Here is a 13,449-nt window from a genome sequence, read left to right on the forward strand (position 1 = left end):
CCCGGTGTTCACCGGCGTTCCCTTACATATTCCGCCACTAGTGCATCTATTTCTAAAGACTTTATTTCGTTTTCTTTGTCCCATAACTTGATACAATTAGTTGGTAAGAATACGCGGAAGAACTCGATACTTGACTTAGGGTTTATCAGTGACAGTCTTGCTCATTTCGGTTGTTAGAATGATATCCTGGAAGGAATCTCGGATCATAACGCAGTTCTCAATACACATTAACTGTCCTATCCCACATGAACGCTTTAGCTATTCTACATTTGATAATTTTAACAAGGCTGACGATAAGTCTATCACTGATACTCTGTCAGATAACTTTGACCATTTACTTTCACTCAGTGTCATATGTCATGTTGATAATCTTGTTGATTGTTTCGAGTCGTTAGTGAAATCTTGCATCAATAATTGCGTTCCATTAAAACCAAAAAAAGATAAATAATAAACTTCATTGGATTAACCGCGATATCTTGCACCTGTCACGCCGTGTAGGTAAACTACGTAAATCAAAGCATTTTAATCCTGCGCCTCGCATTCCCTTTGAAAAAGCCAAGGAGGAACTTCGTACTCGTACTAAAAATGCTAAAGACTTCTATTTTTGAGTGTAACTCCCTATACTACTTAAATCAAAACGCCGCAGGTTCTGGACATCAGTTTTACCTAGTGCAACGTGCAGTAGCTCTTTCAAGATTAACGACTCTATCACCCCACCGTAGTTTTGAATGCTTTTAACTCGTACTTCCAATCTGTTTTCACCCTCGATAACAATGTAGTTCCAAATTTTGGTTATGATGCACAAACTAATAAATTAGGCGATGTCGTAATAAGTTGTTATGGTGTCTTAAACCTAATATTGAATCTAGACACTAAAATGTGTACTGGTTCAGATGGTATCCCGAATTCTTTCCTTTTAAGACACTCCCTATGGACAGCTCAGTCCCTTACTGTAATCTTCCAGACATCCTTAGACTCTGGTGAAGTACCAACTAAATGGAAAATAGCCAAAGTTCTGCCTTTGTATAAATCAGGTGATAACTTCCCTCTAACTACAGGCCGATATCTCTCACATGCCAGTCACGCAAGGTGTTAGAGCACATTATTCATAATGTAATACAGAAGAAGAGCGCAAGAAAAACCCCAGCCAGATCGTCAGTTCCATGCCTGCAGGGCAACCAGTGGGCCAGCCGGATCGCCAGTGCTTAGCACGAGTATGAGCCGTTCGGGCAACCAGCTGTTCCTGTTCTGCGTTACCTGCCTTCTCGGTTACGAACAGACGCTGCCGTCTGAACTGTTCAGTATACCCCATTAGAATAAATATATAATCGCATTCCTTAACTCTAACGATGTTGTAACATGTGCCCAGCATGGCTTCCGTCGTGGTTATAGTACCGTAACACAATTAGTCGATTTTATTCATGATATCGCTTCTAATCTAGACATAGCTAATCAAGTGGGTGCCATCTTTATTGACTTCTCTAGAGATTTTGACTCCGTGATTCATTCTAAACTACTGGTAAAATTAAACGCCATATTCAGTAATCCCTGCCTTGCTTCCTGGATACCTAGTGTTCTTCGTTATCGCTCACAATTTCTCTCTTTTAAAGCAGTGGAATCAACTCCTGTCGACGTTACGTCAAGCGTTCCTCAGGGATCCGTATTAAAGGGAAGCTGAAACACTTTTCGAAAAAAATGAGTTCCCTGCGACATTCTACAGTTTTGAGTCCACTCAACACGAATATCTCGTTTAAAAAGGGCGGAAACAAACGCAAGCGGCTGTTTTTTGCAAGAAAACGCGCACTAGGGCCTCAGGGCATCGCGTGAACGCGGCTGTTGCCCGTGATCGGTCGGGACCGCTTTGACGTCATTCACGGGGATCGCCGGTCGGTGCCGCCGTTGCAGAGCGTAGCCAGCGTAGCACGCTGTTCTGTTCTGGCTTCACAGCTGAATTGTAAGCATTATGGAACATTCTCGCTGTCTCGGAGAGCTTGTATTTTCGCCGTACTACATGCTCGAACCGACAGCCGATACAGAAAACGATTGCGGCAACGGGCGCAACAACGATGTTGAGTGTGCCAACAGCGAGAGCGATGTGTGCACCTTCTCGCGCGTTGGAAATCTTAGCTGGTACATACGTCTTTTCATGTAGCTGCACGTTCCAATGACGGGAGAAAAAACGCCCTAAAGTGTCACTGGGAACTTGCTGCTGGAAGAATGCCGAAGCACTAACATCTCATTAGATTGTAAACGCGGGTGCAGTTCCGCGATGTCATGCACCTTGCCGCTGCTTGTCTAAAGTTCCGTGGTTTTTGCGTGTTGATACACGATCGCGAACATAAGTGCCGCGTTTGGCTACTTCAACCTCTTCAGTATTATCTGCCTGTATCACACTGGCTGCTTCAAACTCTTCGATTGGTGATGGTAGTGGAACAGGTTCATCAGGGGCTCGGTTCTCAAGGTGCTCTGCTAGAACCTGAAAGAGTGCAAGGCATGGATGTCATGAATTTCAGCATATCATGCATATCAGCAAACATGGCAACAGTTGGATTACTTACAGTAATTGAAATACTTTTTCAGTAATTTATGTGACGGATTAGTTGTCTAGTTATTTAGTAATGTGATTTGGTGTCTGTAATTTCATGGCTAAAGTAATGTATTAATTGCGTTAAATATGCACCAGTAAGCTGTGTATGGCGCCGGAACGTTGGTAGTGTCTTGAGGTGTGGTGGAGGCACATGGGGGGGGGGGGGGCATGAAATGTTAAAGGCAAGAAAACATTTTTTGTCCAGCAGCGATGCCTGTATTGGGCTAGACCACGTCGAAGACTGACAAGTTCAATACCTCACAACGTTACTTCATTATTTGAGACCGTTCGCCTTGCCACGGGCGCGGCTGTGCCGACGCTCGTTTTTGCGGCATTTCGCTGCTGGTAGCAAGCTGTGAGTGGAAAACCTACGGAACAAAGTTTTTACACGACGAGTTCAACTACTCTAATGCGAGCATGAAATTATTACCGTAACACCTTATGTCGTGCGATTTGAACACGAATGCTGAACAGCTAAACCTGCGGGCACCGTGCGGTTGGACGAATAGCAGATATCACTGAATGCGCAAGCGTACCCCCGGCCAGTTATTTCACCGTACCAAAACAGCGCCGAACAAACAGCCGTAGTACAGTGTTCCGTGGCAAAGCGGAGTGGAAAAACAGGATGAAAACAGCAAGCACTTTGCACGCATGTGCATATTCCCGGCTGTGCCTCCACCTCGCTTCGTCATAGGCCGCTGTAAGGCCATTTGTTCGACACTCAGGTGATCATCCATTTAAAAAATTGCCCTTGTGCACATTAAAACCCTTACCTCACCCTTACTCCACTTGGCGAAGGCCGCTCTTGGAAGTGGCGAGGTGTTTCTCTTGTAGAATATAGACGGAACAACGCCGGCCTTCAGTCGCGCCGATTTAATTGGAATACCGATTGCCTGCATCGTTGTCATGCTCCGATGATAATCACTGTCGCGGAAATGGTCCGAACACAGCGCAGTTGATTTCGTCGGCAAGAAATTATCTCTCTTCACCGCACGGACCCACTGCGCTGCAAGTTTCTTGTCCTTCGGTAACATGTGAAACACCACATCGTCTCGCCCACCTGTGTTCGCACAGCCAACTGCTGCACAGAACAAGGGCACGTTGGGCGCCCTTGGCTGTAGGCACTCACGCATCACAGAAAGAAAGCATAGTTCACGAAAATCGCAAAAGAAAACAAACGTGAGCGGCGGCAGATCTCTCGTAGCGTCGTTTAGTAAAGCGCAGGACGGAAAGAAACATGCCAGCACATGCCAGCACGCCGGTCCGGCAGTACGGACCGGCGTGCTGGCATGTGCCATCACTCTCGCCAGCTCTCTCCTCCGGCTGCCTCCTCACCCGGCGCTCCGGGAAGCGACGGGAGCGTATCCGCGGGGGGGATTTAGATGATGATGATGAAAACGTTTTACTTAAAGACAAAAAAAAGGAGAGGGGAATTAGGAGAAGGGTGGTCGTATTCTTATTCCGGAATTCCGTTGGCTAAGGCGGCCCTAGCTCTTTCCACGAGGGCTCGCTGGTCCTTGAGTGTTGAGCTGGACAGGGTTGCCTCCCATCCTTCCCACGTTGGCCGTTTTATAGTTTCTAAGGCACTATTAGCCTGGCAGGCCCATACCACATGGTACAAATCTGCTTTCTGCCCGGAGAATTTACACTCGGCCGAAAAAGATTGTGGCTCAATAGCATGTAGCTTGACTGGGTTATTAAATGACATCGTTTGTAACCTTCGTAAACGGCATTCTTCTGATTTGTCTAATCCCTTAGTTGGGCCCGGGTATTTTCGTCGCGATAAGCGCAAGTGTTGTAATACGTCTGCATAAGTTATTAATGGCACTGGGAAGTCCGAGTCCTAGGGGAGGGAGGAGGAGGGACTCCGGGGCAGAAAAGCTCGGGCGGCAGCGTGTGCACACGCATTTCCCTCTGCACCCTCGTGACCTGGCACCCAAATCAGCTCTTTGCGCGAAGCGAAGACCCTAGATTGTTTGAGGATCCTGCAAGCTAGCTGTGCAATTCGGCCCCGCGTGTAATTTCTATATGCAGTTTGCGAGTCTGTAATGATGTATTCTGGACTAGGATGCGGAGCCGCCATGGCGATCGCCACCTCTTCCAATTCTGCAATTTCCCCGTGCCGAACAGAAAGTCCATTGACCGTCTCCCCTTGATGCACCACCGATATTGTGGAGACTCCTCCCACCGGACCTGCAGCATCCACGAAGAAGGCTCCCTCTAATTTAGAATAGATCTGGTCGTAATAGACCAGATCTATCACCGCAATCTCCAGCGTAATAGACCGTAATTTCGACCGGAGCTTCATCTTCTCGTCTGCGCATGATTAGAAGCGCCGATTTTTCCGGAGAGCAGCGCAGTCCGCACTCCTCGGCATATTTTTGGACTGTCGAAGCAGCCTCTTGAAGCGCCTCTTCCATCTGCCCTAGACTGTCCGTCACCCAGACCGTGATGTCATCTGCATAGAGGGCGTGCCGAATTCCTTCTATGCGATCGAGTTGTTCAAATTTATAAGAGCAATATTCAAGAGCAGACGGGAGAGGACGGGTCCTTGTGGCGTACCCCTGGTGCCCATAGGGATTGGCTGGGACCTAAAACCTCCAATTTTTACATGAGCCTGTCTGTCTAGTAGGAAGTCTCTGATGTATTCAAAAGTCCTTCTTCCACACTGTGTCTTCCGCAGGTGGGGGATATAGAAAGCGATTTCTGCCCCTTATATTGACAATACAAAGAAAAATTTCAGAACCGTAAATTAATAGGTCTGTTCTTCACAACCCCAGCAATTCATGGAAATTGAAAACCGTTTCAGCTTCCCTTCAAGCCCTTCATTATTTCTAATATACATCAATGATTTACCTTGTAGCACCTCGATTAAAATCAGACTTTATGCAGATGACTGCGTATTATACTAATCTATTAACTCTATTGATGACCACCACCGTCTTGCCCAATCCCTTAAGTCTTTCTGCGCTTGGGGCAAAACGTGGAAAATGAACATCAACTGTAGTAAAACAGTCGTGATGTCATTTGCCAATAGACAGAGCCCCCTCTTGTTCGATTATTCTGTGGATGACCTTCAACTGAAAAGAGTGTCTCAATATAAATGCTTGGGTGTGATTCTGACAGAACATCTTTCATTGTCCAAACATATTGAACACGTAAACGGGAAAGCACTAAAAAATGAGGTTATTTGCGCCGCACTTCAGCTAAGACCACCCGCGATACTAAACTGCTATTATATAAAACATTAATTCACCTTGTTCTACAATATACATCTGTCATTTGGTTCCCCTACAAATAATGTGAAATAAACTCGCTCAACAACGTTCAACAAAAATCTATCCGTTTCATTTGCCAAAATTACAGCCGCGGTTTCTCGCCAACACATGTTCAGCAATCTTTGAACATTGAGCAATTACTTTTCCGTTAACACATTGAAGCCTACAAACATTTCTATGCAATTAATAACTCCACCTACGGTCTTTCTTATTGTAACTATATCACATTTACTAACGCAAGTTGTACCCGTAGCTCCCACGCCTTGAACATAACACTTATTTATGCCCATGCTAACACATTCAACTACATTTTTTTATCCACGTGCAATAGAGGTTTGAAATTCTCTACCCGGTAACATTCGTTCACTATCACTAAAATATTTTATAGCTACCACTGGTAAGCACTTATCTAACACGTAAAGCGCTTCTTTTTGGTCATTCATCTTTTTGCGTATGTGTGCGTTTTTAATGTGTAATGTATAGTAATGTATAATGTTCCCACTCCCCTGTATAGCCCTGTATTGGGCTGCAGTATATGTAAATAAATAAGTAACAAATAAAAAAAGATATGCCCAACCTTGTCATCCTCCGGGTTCTCGGTATCGGCCTTTCGGCATAGCGATAACACGTCTTCTATGTACGAGACGTAGGATTCTGCACACGTCTGTGCACGTTACGCGAGCATCTTTTTCGCGGCGACCTGCCGTCCAACGGATTTCCCAAACAAGTCTCGTAGATTGTACTTGCAGGTGTCCCAGCGCCCGATCTCAGCTTCGTGGTTATCGAACCATACTTTCTCAGCGCTCAACGGGTAGCTCAACTCTTAAGGGCATCGCACGTGTAATGCGAAGACGTGGGTTCGTATTCCACCTGCGGCCAGTTGGGTTTTCATCCGCTTTCATTTCAATGAATTTATTATTTATTTAATTCAATTAGGAACTGCATATAATTTCCGCTATGCTGTCCTTGTTTGTTGGCACATATCAAATGGGTAATAAAAATCGGGCCCCTCGGTTTCCTTTCTTCTTGTTCATATATATATATATATATATATATATATATATATATATATATATATATATATATATATATAAATACCGGGAGGGCATAAATAATGATACTGCGCTTTCTTCGTGAGACACGTTAGACATGACAGTCCCGGAGTGCGCTAAAGATGTGATTGCTATAGTGCTGCTGGCTTCGCATCCTTCACATCATGGCCTCACTGAGAAAGCGAAGTGAAATAAAAACTAACATTGTTACATCGTCGTATCGGCCAACCAGATGCAAAATTATTTTCCAGCTACATAGATTACTTGTAACGTGAGAAAAGTAAGTCCTACGGAATGAAAAACAAAATTCTTATAAACTCTTAACTGAGCCCTGGCAGCTTGGCCTCAGGACGCACTCATCGCGTGCTTGTTTTCATCCAGCGGCTTTGGCTCGGTGAAACAGCATTTCACTCACTTGCGATACCTCGAAGCGCATGGAGACACCTTTCATTGCCTACCTAATTTCCCAACACCTGGCACTTCCTTCGCATGCAGCCATTTTCTTACGGAAAAGCCTTCCGGACTTCCTCACTTGTCAATTGTTAAAAAAATGACACTAGTGGCTGTTTGTTCTTAATTCTTGTGAATAGCAAATGAATCGCTGTGTTCCCTATGAAGTGTATGTATCTTATACTCACGTCAGCCAGTTTTGTACATTTTCTGCTCACGTTTCTGCGGGCATTTCCTCTCGCGCCAACGAGCTGTCCCGCGCATTGCGCTTGTTCTTGAGAATGTTGCTTCCTTGGTGTGCGTGCCGAAAGCGTGACCAAGAGTTACCACGCGCCAGCAAGTAATGGCTTTTTCTCCTTAGTTCTTTTCACAATGTGTCACTTTTGTGAAGAACAAAGAAAACGAATTCACTGATTATCGATTAATTAGTACAGATATATATTAATTTGCTTGCAGCATTCTTCTAACTGATGAGTGCAGTCAACTATAGACGTGTGGCTTTCAACTATTCTTTCAGCCGGCGAGTCCGCAGACAAGTCCATCACAGCAAAGGAGAGGATGGACGTCCTTTTGTTCCGGACAAAGAGTCTCGGCAAGTACTGGAGCTTTGGCGTCAACATTGTCGAGGTGGATGGGGAGAACAACAGGAGGTTCTACATGGTCGAGGTAAGTGCTCGTCTCGTCGTTTCTAAACAGATAAGATTGCTGGGAGAAATAATAAAAAAATAGTATAGGGCGCTCTTCTCCGTGAGGTCCTCGGCAAGTCGTGTGCGCGATGCCCACGGGGAAGAAAGTGCTTGAGCTTAATTGTGGGGATGGCAATTGGTGTTTGAGAAAAAAAATCAAGAAACATCTTTATAAGGTTTGCCTGCCACTAAGTGCGTAGTCTTCTGAGAAGTGTCCACGTGGTGCGAAGCACATCGGGCAGAGAAGGCGTGGCATACTGGAATATGCGTCGGACAAAATAGAGTAGACAAGTGCTTCGATGTAGAAAGGAAATTGCGCCGAACGCAGTGCAGCGCTTGCAAAATGTTTGGTAGATTTCGGGCATTGGTAAAACAGGTCCCTCAGACGGTTAAAAGGTGTGCAAACTTCATTATACAGATACGTAGGTTTGCTTTATTCTGAAGTACGGGTCGCAATTACGTGTTCACTCATTCAATCTATTCGATCAACATCTCGGCGGCATCGTTCCCACGCAGAAAGTGAAGAACGGCAGCCCGGCCCAAGTTTCGCACGTCCTGGAAGGTGACGTCATTGTGGCTGTCAATGGGCAGGACGTGTCCCAGCTGCCCATCGGAGAGGTGCGCCGCAGAATGCAGGACTCCGGCGACCAGCTGGTGCTGACAGTGCTCTCTTCGAGTGCCTTCCGGATGCTCGAGTCGCGCCGCGACATGGACCAAGTGCTCAAGGCTGCGGGCAAGGACACCATCCAGCTCAGGGCCATCCATACCACGTGCGGAGGCAGCGGAAACTACGGCTTCACGGCCTTCGAGGCCAAGGCGTGGAACGAGCAGAAGAAGGCGCTAGTACGCTGCCACGTCATCCAGAAGGTACGTAATGTGGAAAGTTGGGCTAGTTGGTGATTGATCATCATACCTTGCTGGTGAAGCAACGCACTGACACGGACACAGAGAAGACACACAAGACTACACTCGCTGCTGTGTCGTCTTGTGCGTCTTCTCTGTGTCCGTGTCAATGCGCTGCTTCACCAGCAAGGTATGATGATCAGAAGTTAAGTGCCAGCACTTTTCCTCCATAGAAGTTTTGTAACACTGTGCCAGTGGTTGGTCGGCCCTAGCACTTTTATATAACTACATCCTTTAGGGACGCTGTGATGCTCACGGCGTTTTTTTTATTTTGAAGTACAGGGCTCTCAGAGTTAGATAGAGGTTGTGCGAAGAAGAGCGATAGAGCATTACTTTGCCACCAGTATATGGCTGTTAAGTTATTGTTACGTTGCAGAAGTCACATATCAAGACGTATTGTAAGCACTGTTAACGTACTTCGTCGTTTTCATTTGTACATAGCCATCATCATCTTCCCTGTTCTTTTATTTCCTCGCGCGTGAGCTGGGGTGTTGCCTTCTTTAGAATAAACAGCGCTGGACAACTTGATCGGTCTCGGTAATATAAAGTGGTGGAGGTACGTCAAGACCTCGACGTCCACTCGCGTTCCCGTCCTCCCTGGGGCTCCGTTCAGGTCGCCGCCTGCGCCCAGCTACCCCTACAACAATGGACACTTCCAACTCCGGCCGTTCCGGCGCCTCCAACCCTACCACACAGACGACCCCGCCTGCGGCGCCTTCTTGGACTAACGAGGCCTCAGCGCGATCCCCCTGTCTTTGCGGGACTCCGCGGTGATGACGTCGGCGATTGGATTGACCACTACGACCACGTGAGTTCTTACCGTAAGTGGAACGACACCCAGAAATTAAGGCACGTCGCCTTCTACTTGACCGGTGTTGCAAAGACGCGGTATTTCAACCACGAATCCGAAATCGCGGATTGGTCCACGTTTACCTCCAAGCTGCGGCAAATCTTCGCTTCCTCGTCTGGCCGTGCAGAAGTCGCCAAACAGAAGCTGGGAACGCGCCGCCAACTTCCACAAGAGTCTTACACCTCATACGTAGAGGATGTCTTGGCTCTGTGCCGCCGTGTGAATTCTAGCATGACAGAAGCCGAAAGCGTTCGCCACATCTTAAAAGGCATTGGGTCTGTCGCGTTCAACGCCTTAATCGTGCAAAATCCGGCTCCTGTCCAAGACATCACTTCAACGTGTCAACGCCTAGACGAGCTGCAGTCTATTCGTCTTCCACATGACAGCAGCGATTCTCAGGTTCCCCATTCTCCAAATCTACGTGCTCTTATCCGTACCATCATCCGCGAAGAGCTTCAACTACAAGTCCTAAGGCTTCCACCTGCTGCTTGCGCCCCAATACCCACCTTTGACTAGCGCGAGGTCGTAAAGCAAGAGGTGACAGTGATGACTACACCCACGACGCATCTTGCTCCGGTAGCGCGCCCCACACCGCGGATGTTGCTTCGCTACCCACCTCTACCGTGACCTACGTGCCTACTGACGTTTCCTATGACCATTTGGCTTCGATGGGAACCAGAGCACTTGCTGCGCCATCATACCCTTAGTTGCGTCCACCTCGTCCGGTTTGTTTTTACTATGGTATACGCGGCCATATATCTCGCTTCTGCCGCCGCCGCCAGCCAGATGAAAGACGAGGCTATGCTGAGCACGAGAGAGACCGCACTCGCCGACCAGACGCCTACTATCCCGGATCGCACTCGTTCCCTCAACAGTGTTCTCCGCCTCCTCCAGCTGCTCCCAATCTGCCTGATAGTTCCCGTTTCGCCAGACGTCGTTCTCCATCGCCTTACCGGCGCTCTACATCACCGCTTCGCCCCACTTCCCATCTCGACGACCAGCACTCGGAAAACTAACTGTTGCAGTTTCTGGAGGGGAAACTGCTTCTTATCGGTCTTCAAAAATTCCTCCTGTTCGCCCGGCCAACATGCTTTCTGTAACTGTCGAAGGTTATCCCGCGTTAGCTCTCATCGATACCGGTGCCGCCGTTTCTCTTCTTCGCAGTGATCTGTGTTCCCGGATCCAGAAAGTAAAAACACCTTATCTTGGACCTATTTTGCGTGGTGCTAATAATGCATTCACCCACCCCGACGCACAGTGTACTGCTCGTGTTCTCATCGACGGCATACGCCACCACATTGAGTTTATAATCCTTCCAACGTGTATCCATGAACTTACACTGGGTTGGGACTTCCTACATTCTGCTTCAGCCGTCATTTCATGTAGAGAGGAAGTTGTCCATATCAAGGATACAGCGATTGCACCTGTTACGGACTCTTCACTTTCATGCGTGAACTTGGCCATCGCTGCAGACTACGTCCTGCGTCCTGGTCACGAAGACGTCATCCAGTCAGATCCAGTCAGATCAGATCAGATCAGACCCGACATCCAGTCAGATCGCCGACGGAGACGCCCTAGTCGCCCCTTCTTCCCGCTGTACTTCACGCGGAATTCTCAATGCGACCTGTGTCGTCCGGTTTTCACATGGCCGCGCCCTTCTGTCTGCTTGCAACACGACCCCAGATCCTGTGATGCTGCCCAAAGGGATGACTGTGGCAACCCTCGCCGACACTCTACCTGTCTCTATAGTCACGCTTTGCCCTTCTTCATCGCCAGCACCAACTTCAGGTTTGGATGATTCCTTCCCTCCTCCAGCCGTTCTTGGTTCTGACCTAATAGCCGCGCAGTCCGAAGCCTTAATGGTGGTCTTGGCAAAGCACAGAGCCTGTTTCGATAGCTGTTCCCCTGTGTTGAGCCAAACTCCTGCGGCTATACACCGCATCGAAACCGATGGTTCCGCTATAATACGACGACGCCCCTATCGTGTATCGCCGTCCGAACGAAAGGTCATTGAACAACAGGTTGCTGACATGCTTGCGCGGAAGATAATACTACCTTCATCTAGCCCATGGGCTTCTCCCGTGGTCCTGGTAAAGAAAAAAGATGGCTCCGTTCGCTTTTGCATCGATTATCGAGCGCTTAATAAGATCACACCCAAGGACGTATATCCAATACCTCGAATTGACGACGCTTTGGACACACTACAAGGGGCGGAGTATTTCTCCAGCCTTGATCTTCGATCAGGCTATTGGCAAATTCTGATGAACGAGACCGGCAAGGAAAAGACCGCATTCGCTACACCAGACGGAGTTCATGAACTTAACGTGATGCCTTTTGGCCTTTCTAACGCCCCTGGCCCATTTGAGCGCATGATAGACAACGTACTTCGTGGTCTAAAATGGAAGACCTGCCTCTGTTATCTGGACGATATTGTCCTCTTTTCGTCTGACTTCAGCCAACATCTTCATCGATTAGACGAAGTTCGCAAGTGCCTTGCAAATGCTGGTCTCCAGATTAATACAAAAAATGCAAATTTGCAAGCAAGACTATAAAAGTATTGGGTCACGTCATCTCAAAATATGGCACCCAGCCAGACCCCGAAAAGATTGCTGCCGTTCTCCAGCTTCCTCGCCCCCAGCAACAGAAAGATCTACGTAGTTTCCTCGGCTTGGCGTCATATTTTCGTCATTTTATACACAACTTCGCAGCAATAGCAGCTCCTCTACACAAGCTACTGGTTACCGGTGCCTCTTTCACATGCACTAGCGACTGCGAGTCGGCTTTCCAAGCTCTTAAGCGGCATCTTACTTCCGGACCAGTGCTTCGCCACTTCGATAATCGAGCCCCCACCATACTCCATACTGACACAAGCGCACAAGGTATTGGCGCAGTACTTCTGCAACGTAATGCAGCCTCTAAAGAGCAAGTGATAGCATATGCCAGCCGAACACTTTCTCCAGCTGAGCGGAACTACACCATTACAGAGCAAAAGTGCCTGGCTATCGCTTGGTCGATTCAGAAATTTCGCCCATACCTTTACGGCCGCCACTTCACCATCGTCAGCGACCATCATGCTCTGTGTTGGCTGTCATCAATGAAAAACATGTCAGGACGCTTAGGACGCTGGATACTCCGCTTGCAGGAATATGACTTTACTATAGAAAAAGTCATCATGATGCAGACGCATTGTATCGCTACCCACTCTCACTCTCTCTCGGTAACGTGCCGTCGTCTTCCCCACCAAGTCCTTCCGATGCTACGCCTGCCTCACACCAGCTCTCGATAACGCCCCTGTACCAAGTTACGCTTTCATCACGATCTGATTTCGTCTCGCTTCAGCGGGCCGACTCCTACTGTCGAACTCTCATCTCTCATCTTGTGACCTGATGTTCAGGTCACAAGACTAAAGCCTTACTGCACTCGTCCTGATGATCCTGCTTGACGCACTAGGACGATGCTTTTTCTGCCGGCGGTCGTGCTACGGTGAAGTGAAGAAGAGAACGACTACGGGTCCGAAGACGGAAAAAAGTATGTGTCCGTTAACGTTCTGTGTTTGTAAATCCATCTTGTAAATAGTTTTATACGGGTAACAATATTGTTACATTGCAGAAGTCACATATAAAAGTCGGCTTGTCTTAAAAGC

At 47.6% G+C, this 13,449-nt stretch overlaps 1 protein-coding gene across 1 annotated transcript in view; it reads left to right on the plus strand.

Moving 5' to 3' along the window:
• Positions 1-13,449, plus strand: part of LOC142558313 (uncharacterized) — a 113,221-nt gene that overhangs the window by 73,799 nt on the left and 25,973 nt on the right. The window contains exons 10-11 of the mRNA XM_075670462.1: positions 7,885-8,033; positions 8,570-8,920. Coding sequence (XP_075526577.1) covers positions 7,885-8,033; positions 8,570-8,920 — 500 coding nt within the window. The remainder of the gene's footprint in view (positions 1-7,884; positions 8,034-8,569; positions 8,921-13,449) is intronic.

This window comes from Dermacentor variabilis, chromosome 9 (assembly GCF_050947875.1).
Source record: "Dermacentor variabilis isolate Ectoservices chromosome 9, ASM5094787v1, whole genome shotgun sequence".
NCBI lineage: Eukaryota > Metazoa > Arthropoda > Arachnida > Ixodida > Ixodidae > Dermacentor > Dermacentor variabilis.